General features: G+C 47.2%; 7 protein-coding genes and 1 non-coding gene across 8 annotated transcripts; 4 read left to right on the forward strand and 4 right to left on the reverse strand.

Annotated features, from left to right (window-relative positions):
* Window positions 1-700: 700 nt before the first annotated feature.
* Window positions 701-815, reverse strand: I302_105247. Its single transcript, XR_002022044.2, has one exon. It is a non-coding gene; the product is annotated as a 5S ribosomal RNA (ribosomal RNA).
* Window positions 816-1,404: 589 nt separating this feature from the next.
* I302_105248 (uncharacterized protein) lies at window positions 1,405-4,379 on the forward strand (the record flags this gene model as incomplete). The annotated part of the gene is made up of 8 exons (XM_065870046.1): window positions 1,405-2,092; window positions 2,157-2,389; window positions 2,433-2,552; window positions 2,606-2,677; window positions 2,728-3,230; window positions 3,289-3,750; window positions 3,806-4,112; window positions 4,185-4,379. 8 exons carry the CDS (start codon window positions 1,405-1,407, stop codon window positions 4,377-4,379), a joined length of 2,580 nt encoding a protein of 859 aa, XP_065726118.1.
* A 221-nt stretch (window positions 4,380-4,600) lies between these two features.
* I302_105249 (uncharacterized protein) lies at window positions 4,601-5,489 on the reverse strand (the record flags this gene model as incomplete). Its single annotated transcript, XM_019195115.1, has 6 exons — window positions 4,601-4,628; window positions 4,684-4,858; window positions 4,927-5,019; window positions 5,077-5,129; window positions 5,203-5,382; window positions 5,470-5,489. 6 exons carry the CDS (start codon window positions 5,487-5,489, stop codon window positions 4,601-4,603), a joined length of 549 nt encoding a protein of 182 aa, XP_019042828.1.
* Window positions 5,490-5,789: 300 nt separating this feature from the next.
* I302_105250 (uncharacterized protein) lies at window positions 5,790-7,374 on the forward strand (the record flags this gene model as incomplete). The annotated part of the gene is made up of 7 exons (XM_019195116.1): window positions 5,790-5,850; window positions 5,997-6,135; window positions 6,309-6,399; window positions 6,514-6,671; window positions 6,741-6,803; window positions 6,932-7,077; window positions 7,166-7,374. 7 exons carry the CDS (start codon window positions 5,790-5,792, stop codon window positions 7,372-7,374), a joined length of 867 nt encoding a protein of 288 aa, XP_019042829.1.
* A 333-nt stretch (window positions 7,375-7,707) lies between these two features.
* I302_105251 (uncharacterized protein) lies at window positions 7,708-8,337 on the reverse strand (the record flags this gene model as incomplete). Its single annotated transcript, XM_019195117.1, has 3 exons — window positions 7,708-7,782; window positions 7,858-7,957; window positions 8,081-8,337. The coding sequence occupies 3 exons, from the start codon at window positions 8,335-8,337 to the stop codon at window positions 7,708-7,710; spliced, it is 432 nt and encodes a 143-aa protein (XP_019042830.1).
* An 822-nt stretch (window positions 8,338-9,159) lies between these two features.
* On the forward strand, window positions 9,160-10,194 carry I302_105252 (uncharacterized protein; the record flags this gene model as incomplete). Its single annotated transcript, XM_019195118.1, has 2 exons — window positions 9,160-9,388; window positions 9,833-10,194. 2 exons carry the CDS (start codon window positions 9,160-9,162, stop codon window positions 10,192-10,194), a joined length of 591 nt encoding a protein of 196 aa, XP_019042831.1.
* A 182-nt stretch (window positions 10,195-10,376) lies between these two features.
* On the reverse strand, window positions 10,377-13,037 carry I302_105253 (uncharacterized protein; the record flags this gene model as incomplete). The annotated part of the gene is made up of 8 exons (XM_019195119.1): window positions 10,377-10,825; window positions 10,899-11,236; window positions 11,297-11,397; window positions 11,460-11,544; window positions 11,616-11,747; window positions 11,829-12,148; window positions 12,220-12,312; window positions 12,405-13,037. 8 exons carry the CDS (start codon window positions 13,035-13,037, stop codon window positions 10,377-10,379), a joined length of 2,151 nt encoding a protein of 716 aa, XP_019042832.1.
* A 319-nt stretch (window positions 13,038-13,356) lies between these two features.
* Window positions 13,357-16,208, forward strand: I302_105254 (uncharacterized protein; the record flags this gene model as incomplete). The annotated part of the gene is made up of 14 exons (XM_019195120.1): window positions 13,357-13,498; window positions 13,566-13,628; window positions 13,704-13,806; window positions 13,871-14,067; window positions 14,138-14,331; window positions 14,420-14,563; window positions 14,627-14,957; window positions 15,014-15,245; window positions 15,310-15,512; window positions 15,567-15,610; window positions 15,679-15,705; window positions 15,778-15,880; window positions 15,954-16,023; window positions 16,091-16,208. 14 exons carry the CDS (start codon window positions 13,357-13,359, stop codon window positions 16,206-16,208), a joined length of 1,971 nt encoding a protein of 656 aa, XP_019042833.1.
* Between the last annotated feature and the right edge of the window lie 516 nt (window positions 16,209-16,724).

Below are 16,724 nucleotides of genomic sequence, written 5' to 3' on the forward strand. Positions count from 1 at the left end.
TGTATTGTTCGAGTGAAAAGACTCGCCAGTTGTCATCGTCACCAACTCCAGCCAATGCATGGTCTCAACTTTGAATTGTTTGGGCGGGGTGACGGATGTATTTCATGTCACGTGACTCCACTTTCTACCCGTTTTTCGGACAGATGACCGATGTACAGTGACCAGGTGATCCAGTGCCGCGGGTACTCTTGAGTTTAAGCGGAATTGCCGGGATCATCTTTAAAATATTCAACGTCATGACGGAAAAGGGAAAACATCCTCTGGACAGATGGGATGCGCGGACATGCGCGCAGGTACATAGCTACTACTTGCGGGACGATTCTGCCACGGGAAAGCGTAGCAGTGTATAACTCCAAAGCATGCCTCTGCCAAAGGACGTCACGCGACCAATTCCTTGTGGCTCTGTACGACTACATCGTATGTGGCATAGAACACGACGCTACCGACAAAGCAAGCCTGGTCGTCTAGTCGTCGATACCTCGTTTATCCACCACAGGTCCTATGATAGAGTATCTAGCTTGCCTCGCGTTCAACGTGACAGTATAAGCAGGTTCATTTTCCTCTTGTACTTCGCTCTCGACGACGGTTGTCACTACTGACAGCATCACTACGCTGGTAAACGTTTTCAGACATTCTCCCACAGAGCTGACACAGTCATGATTATACCATGCTATTCCAACATCCACAAAAATGTTACAAAAACTACAACACCCGGGATTCCCAAGTGGTCCCCCACCTTGGTACTAACCGAGCGATACCCAGGATGGCTTCGCAGAGCGGACGGGATGCGGCATTTTCTAGGTTCTATGGTCGTAGATGAAAAATGGGGAAACAATACAAATATATACCATCACAATTGTGAGGATGTGAGACGTTTGACAGCTGACATGCTAGAGATGATTTGACCCTTGCGAAAACAGATCAGGACCTCTGAATGGGACGAGTCACCGAGAGAACGTTTCAACCTTGACCAGTCCATCAAAGATAGCGGAGAATTGCAGAGAGGAACGACATTGATCTCTCAGCATTCATGTTGACCACATGAGTGTTACGACTGTAGAAACAATACTGTATACTCTCCCGCAACCTTTGAGCGGTGTCTCTGCATGTATAGAGATCATGGCCTGACCCCCCTTCATGTAGGTCTCCACAAGACAAAGGAGATCAGATTCGCAAAAATTGTTGGCACGGGTTAGCGGACTTGTATCGATCTCCGCTTTCGGCACATTTCGGTTTGAGCGTTTGAGCGTTTGATTTCTGAAATCTCGAAAATATCAATCTGCAGGTCAAAGTGGATCACATCTCGAATCATTGACCTACATAGCTACGTATCAAAACACAGCTCATCTATCCACCTCTTGAAGGCGCTCCACGGCAAGCTGCAAGTCTGCAGATAACCCCAAGATGCTATCACTCCGTTCCGCCCGACAATCGGCCTATCGCCTCAGTCGGACGACCTCCCTCCTCCCGCTTGACATCCACTTCCCCCATGCCGAATCCAGCTCAGCCCCCTCACGGCGTCACGCCTCTTCGGCACCCTCGGAAGGGACCCCGGGTGTGAAGATCGCACCAACTCATGACGAGTCGGTGCACGCCATGAAGAAAGAGCGAAAGCAGTCCAAGGCCAATCCCCGACTTAGGAAACAGGCTCTGGCGAATGCACGGAGATTGAACGAAGCCATTAGGTCGGAAAAGTCGTCCTCTTCGCCTCCCCAGGTATCTCGACCCCCCACAGATGCTGGTCAAGCAGACTCGGAAGATCCATCTTCGTCCTTCTGGTCTGACCTCCTTTCCCGACCGTCAACCACCACCGACCCCAGTTCCCCCTCCCCGACATTGGAAGATCTAATGGCGAAGAAACCCGTCAGACCCCCGCCTGACCCTTGGCACCCTAAATATCGAAAGCTGTACCAAAAATTGACGGAAGACTTGGACCATGCCTTTGTGCTCAAGCAGTTAAAATCGTTTTGCCAGCAGTTGGGTCTATACACCCGTGTTAGCACGACCAAAGTTTCGTGTATCAAGAAGATCCTGAAAGCTTGGGGGTGGGTCGAGCCGAAAGATAAGGACCCGGATGTCAAGAAGCCTTATGGTGGGTTCATTCACACTTTATAGCCGTGTCAAGCTGGATTTGGACTGACGTGACTTTGCCATAGTGTACGACCTCCCTCCGGCCGAACTGTTCTTATTCCTCCGAGAGACCGATCTGATTCACGAAATGACTAAAGGATATTATCGGATGGATCTAGCAGTCGTACCAGCCCATGAAGCTCCCCAAACTCCCTTTGGAAATCTTGTGTCGGGAGATGAAAATAGGATGGTCCTGGTTGCTATGGGGAAAGTTGAACCTCTGGTGAAACTCACCAATCTCATACAGGAGCGGAAGAAGGTGGGTTGACAGTCGCAAAATCATGAGCTGACTCGGTGTATAGGCCATCCAAACCATCGAGTTTTCCGCTCAAGAGATCAACGGCTTGAGCGCTCCTGTAGGTCTACTGCAGACCGTTTCGAATGCTACAGGAGCGTATGTCGAGCCGCTCTCGGGGGATAAAGTGAGTTGAGGGACAATCTATACTTGAGATCGTGCTAATACCATGCTTGGTAGTACCGCATCACAGCCATGTCAACCGAAGCTGCAGAGGATGCCAAGAGATTACTAGCAATGGCTTCGTTGAGGGTACGTATACCATACTTCTATTCCAACAACATGCTGATGGTCCAAAACAGATCAACTCACTACCCTCCCATCGATCACTCGACGTACTACTCCCCACACCTAGACACTTCCAAACCCAACCCCTGAGATTATCGTTATACCCCTTCATACCCTCCACGTCCGAATCATTACCATGGTCAATATCGTCAGATACCAACTCCCAAGCTTTATTCAGATTACGCAAAGTCACCGAGTGGAATTCCAAACCCGCCATAAGGGAGATAGACCACAAGAATGAGAAGCTGTATCTGGCAAATTACATGAACCTTGCCCCATCCAACGTGGACGAAGCCAGTCCAGAGGGGGAGAAGGAATTCCGGAATCTCATTCAGGGGTTGACCGCTAAAAATGGGAAAAAGAGGTTAAAGGTGATCTTTGGGAATATGGTGTTCCCCAAACAAGGCAGATTATCGATATTCGATAATCCCTTGCCTGGACAATGGCCCGTCGAAACGCTGAGACACTGGATATCGAGATCGTCCGACGAGGGGAGGAAACCAATCTTCACGCCGAGGTGAGTTCCAATTTTCGTCTGTCTATTCTTTACGACTTGTGTTAATGTGATATACTAGCTTGACACACTCTGCGATCCAATTTCCATTCACATCTGCTCAAACAACCGAGATTCGCAGGATCAGATATAGGTCATTATGCTCCTCACCTGCGGCCGAATCCCGGTTCGTAGAATTCACTTATACCAAACCTACCGCCACGCAAGATAACTGGCAGGATCGGCTGGGGGCGATGCTGGACGATTTGGAGAAGCAGATCGGGCTGGAGGACGGGGTTGTACCTACTGTCAAGTCGGGGTCATCTGTAGCAGAGGAAGAAGCACAAAGCCCTGTAGACTCCCTCAAGTCCGAGTCACCCGAGGGTCAAGGGGTGTCAACTTCTATACTCGAACAGAAAGGGGAGGATGAACCAACAGCCCTATCAACGGAGGTAACAACTCAAGGAGGAGAGAATGGAGGAGACGTGCCATTCGACGCTGTCTTTGGAGTCATCAGAGAATCGGACCTCTTCATACCCGATCGGTGAGTGGTTTGTCTTTGAGCCCACTGGACATCGGTATTGATGACATTTCAATAGACCAAACGACGCAAGGATCGTATCAACATCCACCGTCTCCCTCCCATCTTCCAAGATCCCCGAACCCATCTCGGAGCTGTTCAACCAATACCCCAACCAAGAGAAGACGTCTCTCAAACTCACATCGCCACCTTCGAGGGTGATGATCAAAGATGAAGAGTATCTCTTGGAGTACGACGAGAAAGTGGAGATTACAGAGGAAGTCCAGGAGATCGAAGTGGGAGGTAATACTTTGAGACTTTGCAAGAGGAGCTGTAAAGTTGTGGAGAATGGTCTGGACGATCTGAGTCCCCTGGTTTACTCCGAGGTGAGTTTGCTCTCCTTCTTCGATCTGACTCATTTCGTGATACATGTCATGCTGATGTTGATCACGATGCAGCTCGAATGCGGGTCAAACTCTGATGGTACCCTCCCTACAGAATTTTACAGAGAATTGGCATATATGACTAGAGATGTGGGACCTGATGCCGGTGCGCTGAAACGGGGTAATATACTGAGTGGGCTGGGGATGGGGGTGGGTGGTGAGGCGGGATCATCGATATGGGGTGGTAGTGGTGGGGTCCGTTCTAGGTGATACCCTATTCAGAGATCTCACGATGGACAGTAGAAGTGTGGAAGATTCAGTAGTTTGGATCTTGGTTCATTACGTGTGGAGGTTTGCATCTTGCATATGGTCTGTCTTGCATATCATGTGTCTTGTATTCTGGTATTACTCTGCAAGGGTATGAAATGCATGGAATGGGTCATGATATAGCGTAGCACACGTTAGATTCGTCATAAAGTGATAAAAACACATCAAGTCGTAGGTCGTAATCGATTATATCTATCCGTCAGATCAGTGAACACTCCACGATCCCCCAAAAAGCAAAATCACCCACTTTGGTATTATCTCCCTCAGATACTCGATATGCTTCTCCCTCAAATTCTGCTCGGCGACCTGTCCCGTCCCATCCCATTTTCTCCTTTCAGAGTTCTCCCCGTAAACTACAGTGTAGGATGGTAGGGTTTCGTTCCCCTGACCTGTCGGAGACGGGAGGAGGGTGGTCCCCGCGCCTGTTACAAATATACATCAGCGGGTAGAACGGGACAGAATGGGGATGACCAAGGGAATACGAGCGCACTTATCGTACAATGGTCTGATATGTGGATGTCCGAGGAGACTGTTGAGCGAGGTTGGAAACTGTTCCAATCGCCTATCGAGGGTGATTCGAAACCTACAATGCGGGATTTAGCCCTTGATATTGATGTTGAATGAGCAGAGAGGGACGTACGACAGCCAATCATGAAATGATTGTTATTCCCTATCCTCATAATCTGCTTGTTCCTATATTGTATAAGACCGACAGCATCTCCTCACTCAGCACTTTACCCTTCCTCTCTCGCTTTGCGTAGCTCACCTATTGACTATTATCGCTCCCTCCTCCACCACACAATTCTTACCCATTACTATCGCCCCTCCCAAAGCTAAGATCGTAGATTTCGGATGGATCACACAACCCTCGCTTATGGTGATGTCACCTCGTAGGTCGGTGTCTTGGCAGATTATCGATGTGGAATGAGCGGTGATTTTGGGTGGTCTAGTGGGCGATCCAAAGGGACAGTCAGTCGGAGATGTGCGATGTACTTGACATGGGGGGCAAGTCAGAGATGATTCTATCACTCACGGTGCGACTGTACGTGACATGTTGAGATTCTTCTTTCTGATCAGCTAAAGTTGGGATCTTACAAATGCAGCAATCTGAATGATTTCATCTTTTAATCTTTCCACTCGTTCACCCTTTTGATCCTCCTCCACCGTCGCGCTCGCTCAGACCTTCTTTGTGGTTGCTAATGTTTCCCATTTCGGACATCGCCGCCGCTACTCTCCTCCCACTGGGCTTGAGCAACAACACAGACAGTCGGAGAGTCAATGCATTTCATTCATCACACTTCATCTTGCCACCTAGTTCTCACTCAGATAGCATACATCCAAATCACCAGCAGAATGAGCTTCAACGATCTAGAGAGAGGACAGAGTCAACCCCTCCTGAGGGGTAATGCACCTGGTATGTGTGATTGCAGTGGATATGTGATGGGAAATGCTAATTATCCTTCGACCCTTCTCCTTCTCCTATGAATCATATTCTTATGACACCCCACTCATCACCATCCACACGATACTTCCTACTCAAATCGGGTCATACAACTACAGACCAAGATGCGACCTTCACTGCACTCAAAGATTCCGTATCGATCCAGATATTCAAGATCCAAAGTAACGTCCAGGGTATACAGAAGTTGGTAGACAAATTGGGAGGGAATGGGGATGGACCGGCATTACGGACGAGTCTGTGAGTGCATGTCTCTCATAGCTGATAATGAGCGTGCAAACACCCATGACCATCGCTGTGTGAGGTCTAAATCGTACTTGAGAAGTGGATTCATCTTGCACATCCACATCTACCCAAAGCAATCCATCGTGTACGATTCTTCGAGCTTGAGCTGATGCCCCTCATGCCTGCAGGCACAACTTGACAGAAGCCACTCGAGAGATGGTCAAGAAGTCCACAGAGGACGTGAAGAAGCTGACGGCTTATCCTGCAGGAGGAGAATTTGTGAGTCGAGTAGTCCTATATCACCCCCCTCACTTCCCTCCACGAACTCCACTTTGCTCAGCTGTTCATTCAAGACCGCATGATCGCTGACAGAATTTTTGTCCGACGCTCTAGTCAACCCGCAAACCGATCCAAACGAAGTTATCCAAAGAATTCGGTAATGCCATAACCTCTTTCCAGAGGGTATCCCGCCAGTCCGCAGAGAGACAACGGAGTTTTGTGGAGAGTCAAAAGAGGAAGGTGGATAAGTTGATTGAGGAGTCTGAGGAGGCGTGAGTCCATGTTCTCTCAGCTTTTCTTTGCATGAGGGTTGAGAAAGCTGACATATTGGTGGTTATCAGACATGACGAACCTAGATCTTCGGTCGAGTTGGAGCAGGTCCAAGCGCAACAGCAGGTTCAGCAGTGAGTATTACCCTTGGTGTGTACCCACAACACGCTCTCTGCGCCCTTTCAGCTTCATGACAAGAAGCGGCCTTCATATAGTCGTAGACAGTTGTGGTACAACAGCTTATACATATGATTCGCTACAGGGTATCACCCCAAGAGCTCGATTTCCAAGAAACGCTCATTGCCGAACGTGAAGCTGAGATAAGGGAGATCGAAAGTGGTATACACGAGTTGAACGATATCTTTAGAGATCTAGGTACGATGGTTGTCGAACAGGGTGGATTGATAGGTGAGTTCATCCGGTTTAAATCAAACCCGTCACAGTATTGGTTGAATAGGCATGGTTTGATTACTCACGAGGCCAAATGCACACACAGATAATATCGAATCAAACGTCACTTCTGTCGCTCGCGATACGTCCTCTGCAGCCGAGGAGTTGACCACTGCACATGAATATCAACGGAAAGCAGGGAGAAGGATGGCATGTCTGTTGGTCATTCTGGTTATCGTCGTAGCCGTTGTGTTGCTAGCTGTGAGTGTTTTCTCTGTGTCTGGCGCCAAAGGTTTAATCATTCATTCGATATGATCGGCCCATAGAGATAACGACGCTGACAAGTGATGCACTACAGATCCTTTCGTAGTACCCAGTTCGGCCTGTAGAGTTTGATTCCTTTTTGTATTATACTGTTGATATTTATGCAGATTTCTATCGGTTCGATTGTACGATTATCGTACAATTATACATGTCAATGTTATATGGATACAATAATATAGCTTATCGTGGAGTGCTCATGATGATCGTCGTCTGCTTCTTCAGCGTCGATCGGATACTCTATGATACAGAATATATCTATTATAATGGGAGTGTCCTTTCGTACCTTTCACCAATACACACAGTTTCGAATCGTGATGTCCGTCTTTATACCCTCATCTTAGCGTTAGATACCAGAGTGAGAGATTGGTTGAAATAGTTTATACCTGTTTCGCCAGAAATCTAACGAGCGATCACATATAGGTCAGCACGTAATCCCATCTTTCAAAGGGTGTTGTAACGTGAGGTATGACTCACCCCTACTAAGTACGGTACAGCCGCTTTTAAGTAGTATGACCCAGTGGTAGTATTAGGCAACTGGACAGAGTAGGTGGTATTCCCCAAGGTATTGTTGCCACTATATCATATGAGACCAATCAACTTATCAGCATCTCTATCACTAAATACATGAAGAAAAGGGGTGTACCGGAAGGAAGCACAGATGATCTTGAAGGGGTGCAAATTGGATCTTCCAACTCACTACAAACTCTCATAACCCAATTCCATCCCCACGCATTCCCTACAATCCTCGTCGTTATCCCTTAACAAACCCCATACTATCCCGAAATCTTCCCAGTTCTGAATATGGCTGTACGAGGTGGTTGTTATGCTGATGTTTTGGCCGTGGATGGCGGTGGGCGAGTCGAGGGTTATCGAAGATACTCTCGCGAGTGTGGGAGTGAGGAAGAGGAAGAGGCTGGTGGAGAGAATAAGGAGGAGGGTGGTTAGGGGGTTCATATTGTTGGATGGATTTGGTAGAGTATGCAAGGGTGTTCGGTGTTGTTATATGGCTGACTTGTGGGGATGTCAGAAGAAGATCTTTCAGAATGATGCTTTATACGAAGTATACCTTTGTCAAAAGAGTACCCTCATGATCTATTCCTATTCCGTCATTCAAACGAAACACACAATTAACTAATCAATCAACCAATCCATCACAATTCACTTCACTTCACACTCCACTCATACTGCATGTTATGACAGATGTCTAGCACAGCCGACAGGATATCTCATCTTGAGGATATCGGAGAATCTTGCTTAGTGCAAAACCCTATTCTACAGTGACAGGTGACAACGACTAAAAGGTGATCGACAAACAACGAGGCAAACACGTCATACTGAATCAGGTTGTGGCAGTGGCGATGTCCATTTATCCGTTCCTCTCTTCATTCATTACTGGTTCAAACCCATCTGTTTCATATCCTATCTGGTCATCTATTGATCTGGATCGTACCATGCTATGATCACGATTCAAGGTGCATCGTCAAAGTCAATGGTCCTGATCAGATAATCCTGAGTCAACGGGTGAATTCGGGCGCTGTACCAGCTTTCGAGGCGAGGTCGAGGTCAACCTTAATCATATTTCGGTTGCGCACGTCTTCTCCTGTTGGGTGAGACAAAGTACAGCTTTAGGCTCAATGTCATGCATCTACATATCGCAGAATCGCACTCATACCATACCTCGATGGTACAACATCAATTCCTATCGTCTCATCTGCTTTTCATAATCTCCTTCATCTTCATAGATACGACTACGCCTCCAACGGTTTACCGGGCTACATGACGCCTCACAAACACCTTCAACTCATCCGTAACCCACCACTACCCACAGAAGGCATCGTAGGCCTCCCCTTCATCCTGCAAACAGCCGATCCCCCGCCTTTAGACGATCAGATTGCTTTGCGATCGCTCACAGGGTTGAGATATGTCAAACCTCCATCACGATGGAGATTGCCTATCACGCTGGTCACCCTTTCAGAGTCTCGATACCATTTCACAGGGTTCCATAGTGGGTATCACGATCGTCTCGGGATTTACTGCAAGGTGAGCCTTGAATCCTTTTCCCGTCTGCAATGCATGTCACGATAGCTGACATATTCCTCGTATATACCTCAATTACTCGCGAGATGTTATCTATAGCTTGAATCTCTGGATTGAACGGGGTTAGATTTCTTAGAGGGCTGTTGGATCATCTTGAAACCATGGAGCAAGCGAGGGACAAAGAGATGGAGGTCAGCTTGTATACTCTTCGATCGAAGTTTCAAGAGGTGAGTGTGGGTCTGTTCTCTAGTCTTGGCTCAAGGGTGATTGAACGGAGACTGATTTTTTGTTTTGAATATCGTCGTAATAGTGGTCCAAATGCTTTCGAAAGTCCCAGAGACACCGCAAAATTACAATACCACTACTCTTTCGATTTCCAGTTAGTGACTGACGTCGCACACTGCTCCTCTAGGTGAAGTGGACCTGGCTCTAGCTCTATTGAAGCAATACGAAGACACCTCCCGACCTGTCCAATGCTGGACACCGACCGGCGAAGTTTGCATCTACCACATCCCAGACTCAGAGGCTCTGCAATCCGATACACCAATGGAACGACTCACCCCACTGTTCATGGCTGCCGCTTGGCATATTGTCTCTCAGCTTGAGAAGGAGAAGATCATGGATGAGTTTAGAGAGCTGGGAGATAGGGTGGGACACGAGAAACCTGCTTTGTGCGAGGTTTATGGGTTGACCAACTTCAAGGTGACGGATGACTATGGGTCTTGGTCTGGTTCTGGGTCGGGATCTGGGTCTGATGGAAGTGGATCTCCATAATTATGAACAAGACACAATCGATCATATATTTCTTTTCTGAAGAGACCGTTGTTTTATATCATATTATACGAGTTGTATATAGCTTTGATGAGCATCGAGAAATTTGTATATCTGTTCAAACCAGATGAGATACGTAATGCATACACAAGAATGTAGAATAGAAAAACAGCAGTCAGCCGATCTCACAACTCCCCAATCTTCTCAGCCAACAACCCCGCACCCTTCCTCACGCTTCTCTCCACCTCCTCCCTTACCCCCTGCCTACCAAGGACCTTCCTAACTTCCCCACCCAACCCAGCCTTCTTTAACGCCTCGATAAGCTCAACCATCACAAATGGTGCATTCCCTTTACATATCCTCAGTACATTCTCTTGCCCCCCGATCGACTCGTCGGTTATGGCCGACCATATAGCAGTGGCGAATTGGGGTGATAATTGTTCGTCTGTTATTTCGACGCTTTTGGTGGTGTTGTTGAAATGCCCGCCGGAGAGGAGGGTCTTATATGTCCTAATAGCGTGAGATAAGTCCAATGGGTGAGAGGTGGTTTGATCTGGATTGGGGTTCACGGGGGCGGGATCAGGGTAGGGGATGGATAGGGCTTGAGAGAGGGCGGAGATGGCTCCTGATTTATCTATACCATTAACAATGGTGAAGTCAGCGTCATTCTACTGAAGGCGTGATGGTAAAGAAGCGACTCCACTCACCGCCTTGAGCATATAACAATACCTCCTGAACTACCATCCCCGCTCCAGGATCTCTGACCATCTCATCCCCTTTCTCTTCAATGGCCTTTAACAGACCCTCCGAAGCATACCCTAACAACTCTTTCCTCCTCACGTCGGTATCCTTCTTACTGGTTCCTAATTCCCTAGCATGCGTGGCAGAAGCAGCTAAAGATTGGATAGTCTGAGGCATGAAGTGTTTGGTGGATGTTGGAGTTAACAGGTACAGTAAAACTCTTCGACCCTGCTTGTCAAATGCCAAGTTCGTGGCGAGAGACACCACGTCGGAAACAAAGGCTTTTCCCATGAGTTTTGTGTCGCTACGTTCATACGTATATTATCAGTACCATACAGTACTATAGAAGGTAGTTATGACTCACTCTACACAATCAAACGCGGTGAACAAGACCATCTGAGCATCACCATCTTTACATAACGCTTCGACGTGCTTTCGGAGAGGTTGAAGGATTTGTTTTCGGTCCTATGGAGATGATGCTTATCAGTTGATGTTCGCTTGCAATGCTGATGTTTGGTTGAACTGACCTTGGCATTACATCTAACGATCAACTCCCGTACGACAGCTGAACCATCTTTGGTATGTACGATCTCTGGGAAACTTTCCGCGCCGCTGAGTAGTATCAAAAGGAGATCAGTCAACTACATTCAATCCAACAGAATATAACAGTAACCACCACTCACGCAGCCAACAACTCGTGCAACTTCTTATCGGCAGTCTCCTTGTCTAAGAACTTAAATACGCAAGTAACGTATTCAAGGACCAAACGATGAAAGATGGATTGAGCCAAGGCCTGTTTCTGAGTGGCGTTGAAGCTGTTCATTCGGTCACCATCATTAGCTATCTGTCAAACCTCGCTCAAATGAAGCAATCCATCATCGATATAGCGAACTTACACATCCAAGACCATCTTTTCCACCCCGTCCAAAATCCTCTCTCTCCCTTTACTCTCATCACCTATCAGATCCTCCAGAGAACCCTCCAATCCCTTAACTTCAATACCTTGTTTACCGCCATCGAAAATCTTCAACTCCCTCGGGTAGAAACCTCTGACCAACAATTTGCGTTCTTTGGAGGTAGCGTACAGGTCGTAGAAATCGGATAGGGGCGTGACGGCGTTGGAGTGGTTCAGTAATGTTAAGAGGGTAGGGGTGAGTTTGGGAATGAGTAATGGTCGGATGGAGGGGACGTATCGGATAAGTTTGGACATGAGGAACTGATTAAATGACGGAATTGTCAGTCCACCCAGTTTGTGAATGATTTCAAGAGCAGAGTAGGATGACACACCTTGGAGTATTTGGACTCCATCATATCTTTCCATCTAGGTTCCAACTCCATAGCCACACCTGTTCGTTCCTCTTTGCCACCGAATTTGACAATCTACGAACACACAAGGAGAACAGTCAGCTTGTATTGCTTCATACGGCTGTACTTTGGTGATCTGTTAAAAGACAAGACGAGACCAAACTCACAGTCTGCAAGACTCTCCCACCCTTATGTCCCCTCGAGACCTCGCTGATTCTCCCCTTGACAGCATTGTACAAGTCATTGATGGCCTTCTTCCTCTGATCTTTCGAGAGATCCGCTCGTCTGGCAGTCTCCCACAGGGGAAGTAAGGTATCATGTAAGAGTGGATGAGAAGGTAACAAGGTAGTTCGATGAGGTTGAGCAGCATGTAATGCCAATTTCTCAGATTTGCTCAATTTAGGCTTCTTCTCTTGTCCCTCTCCCTCTCCTTCTCCTTCGCCTGATCGCTCTAACGCCTGATCACCCATTATCTCATCCTCGTCCTCATCCTCGTTTTCATCGGAGAAAGACCCCTCGTCCATACTGACATCCTCGTCGACATCTTCCTCGCCTCCACCTAGCGTGATAGGCTTCTTACGCTTCTTGACGTCTTCGTCTCTCTCCCTTGCCGGTGCTGATCTGGCTTTACCGTTGTTCTTGGTTTGCGGCTTGGGTTTACCGGCATTCTCACCGCCCTTGTTGAATGGTTTAGAATGTTGAGGTTTGCCGTTGTTGTTCTTTGCGAATTTCGATTTACCACCTGAGGAGGATGATCCGTCGGGGGCCGATCGTTTCTTGTTGAATTGTTTGGATGACATCTTGCTCGATGGTTGTGCTGTTCGTTCAGCTGACAAGATCAAGATAACTGACAAGATATTGAATAGAATGTAACTGTACGGGTCGCCTGAAAATCTTGAAATCCAAAATAAAATGATAAATCTATCTAGGAACAGGTGGCCACGTGCTACACCAGACCTATAACTTATGCTTGCCCTCTCTTTAAGCGAAACATCCAACATATCCTCACTCGAGAGGAGAAGAGACTGGATGTTAAAGCATTAATCGTTGGCCAGAGTCAAAGTCAGAGCTACTTCCATAGTATCAAGCTCATCGCAAGGTATTGTACTACCACCCAAAATGTCCGAAGACGCAGGACCATCAACCCTCGGCAAAAGATCGAGGAATGGGGCATCTCCAGAGGAAAACGACGCGAAAAATGACAATGGTGTACCTGAGATGCCAGCTGCCGATGTTGACGATTCGTCAGACGAGGAGATTGGTGAGTGTCAGCTGGCCCCTTCTAGAATCACTGGCAGGAAAGAAAACTGATACGAAGCGTTCTCTAGGTCCCATGCCCGGAGGTGGGGGTGAAGTGGTGATCAGTAATGGAAGGAAGAAGAAGAGAGCTGGTAAGTGTATTATCTCTACTCTAAACCTTCGACTGACAAGTGCAATTGGCTGATGGAGGTTGATACAACTCACAGTATTACCTCACGAGAAGCTATACCTTGCCTTATTGCCTGATACAGATAGATATTACAAGTCGTTCATGCATAGAGAACCCCTAAACTCAGTCACTATGACCAGGTAAGTTGGAACCAAACTACCAAAAGCAATGAAAGGGCATCTGACTCCATTCATCACTATCCAGGACAAACTTCGTAATAACAACTTCGATAGATGGTCATCTGAAACTATGGAAAAAGCAAGAACAAGGCATAGAATTTGTCAAGCATTATCGAGCGTCTCTCAAGACCATAGTAGGAACTTCTGCAAGCGACGATGGAAAGCTGTTTGCTACTGTATCGGAAGGTGGAGAAGGAAGAGTATTTGATGTTGTCAATTTCGGTATGTTCACTCTGATATCGCCATGCCAGATATCCCTCAATCAAGGCTAATGACAATCATGTATAATTAGACATGATAAACATCCTAAAATTCCCTTTCACACCCAAAGCATGCTGTTGGATTCATCAACCAGGAGCTGGCCAAGCTCTTTTAGCTGTTTCTGATGTATCGAGCCCTACTATAAGGATATACGATGGAAGAGGCGATGGTACGCCGTTGTACACTCTGGAGAAGATACATCGAGCACCTGTACATCTGATGGTTGTGAGTACACATACTTCAGCTCACCGTTTTCTCATCTGTTCTGAGATCAGATTGATGAAGAGCGCAAGCTGATTATTTGCACTGCCAGTACACCGCCAGATACGATTGTGTGGTCTCAGCGGACGAAGATGGATTTGTGGAGTACTGGCAACCCAGTGAACCGTGGGGTTTACCTTCAGTACCTGGATTATGGGAATACAAATCGTCGACTGACTTATTCCACTTTAAAAAGGTTAGCTTTACGTCTCTTCCCCCGCGCCTGTAAGCTAAGCTAATTTTGAGCACCTTGAACTAGACCAAAACACTTCCAACATCCCTTACTTTCTCCCCCAATTCCTCCCATTTCGTCACCCTCGCCCTACCCTCCCGATCAGTCCACATATTCAACTTCCTCACCGGTAAACTCACGAGGACGTATGACGAGTCCCTCACCGCCGTAGTGGAGATGCAACAAGCCGGAACAGCAGTGTTCAAATTGGATGATATGGATTTCGGGCGTCGTCTGGCGGTGGAAAGGGAATTGGATAGGAGTGAGAGTGGACCTGGAGGGATGTTGAGGACTGCTAATGCTGTTTGGGATGAGAGTGGGAATTTCGTACTGTACCCGACCATGTTGGGTATCAAAGGTGAATCCGGTTTATCCCCATCTCGGTGAATGTAGTAACTGACCTCGGCTTGATAGTGGTCAATACTGTTACGAATAAAGTAGCCCGAGTATTGGGTAAAGACGAGACCCTCAGGTTCCTCAATCTATCGTTGTACCAGGGTGCCCCCGCCAAAAAGGGCTTGACGACTGTCCAAATGGCCGCGTCTGCCAACCCCCTGCTTCAAGAGAAGGGATCAAGGGATCCTCATCTGTTTGCTACGGCTTATAAGAAACAGAGGTTCTATCTCTTTGCTCAGAGCGACAAAGAGTGAGTTTAGCTCTCTCCATCTTTACCTCACAGAGTGGAACCAGCTCATGAGATTTGTTTTTAGGGAGAGCAAAGGCGATAGAGACGTGTTCAACGAAAGGCCGACAAGGGAAGAACAAACGGTCGCTGTACCTGCTGCGCCTGAGAAACAGAGAGCATCAGCTACTAGATGTACTATACATACCACCAAGGGTGATATTACGCTGCAATTGTTCCCTGATATCGCTCCGAAGACTGTTGAGAACTTTGTTACTCATGCCAGGAACGGTGAGTTACTCTTCTCAGGACGAAACAGACAAGCTGAACGACGGGTTGTGATAGGGTATTATAATGGAACGATCTTCCATCGTGTTATCAAGAAGTTTGTAAGTCTGCAGAGACCCGGTGTTTATCAACCATATAACCAGGAAGCTGACTGATCTTGTATCGATAGATGCTGCAAGGTGGTGATCCCTTAGGAGTGAGTCAGCTCACGCGTGCTTTATTGCCCGAAACTTTGTGCAGCAGCTGATGATGTTTTCCGTGTTCATAGGACGGAACAGGCGGTGAATCCATTTGGGGCGGTACTTTCGAAGATGAGATCTCGCCTAAAGCGAGACATGATAGACCTTTTACCCTTTCTATGGCCAACGCAGGTGTGTTCAGCTTCTCAATCCTTCCCCCCTCGTGCGAAGATCCAGCTGACACTAACTACCCCCGTTAAATTAGGTCCCGGTACAAATGGATCGCAGTTCTTCATCACAACCGTACCATGTCAATGGCTGGACGGTAAACATACGTAAGTCACACCTGTTGACATGATGAAAGACAGGGATATAGCTGATCTGGTAAACGCGTTGATGTAGGGTGTTCGGACGTGCTGTTGGTGGATTGGACGTCATCACTGATATAGAGGATGTAAGGGTCGATAAGAATGATAGACCGTTCGACGAGATTAGTATGTCTAGTATCACTGTTGAGTAGTGTCGTGTAGATGTATATGCATATGGATGATGTCTTGGTGCGACCACTCTGAAGAAATACCAATTCCCTCTCACTGCCCATCTCCGTCCATAGGATATGAAAACACGTATACTATCTTATAAGTCTGATTACTCAATCTCGTCGTCTCGCAAGACCAACGCCCAATCTATAATCTATCATCAACAACCTACAGATCCAATCTGGATGTACTCGGTACGTTGCAAAGGTATTAGTTGAGCAACCCAGTCGAAGTCGTGGTTTCAGTTCTGGCATGATTGAAGCGGGGCTGACCTAGTTGCTGAACACAAATCCTTGATGATCATCGATCGATAATTCCATTTCCAGACCTCTAGGGATGAAGAGTTCACCCAGAAGGTGAAGTTTGCGAATCCAATTTCGGTCCAAGAAGTTACGAATACTTGAAATATTCCCATCCCACCCAATTAGCGATTGTGAACCAAGCCGTTACAGGTATAAGGAGTGGGACCAAGTATCTATAGTGTTGGTCTTCGCAAA

This window comes from Kwoniella bestiolae, chromosome 3 (assembly GCF_000512585.2).
Source record: "Kwoniella bestiolae CBS 10118 chromosome 3, complete sequence".
NCBI classification, from domain to species: Eukaryota; Fungi; Basidiomycota; class Tremellomycetes; order Tremellales; family Cryptococcaceae; genus Kwoniella; species Kwoniella bestiolae.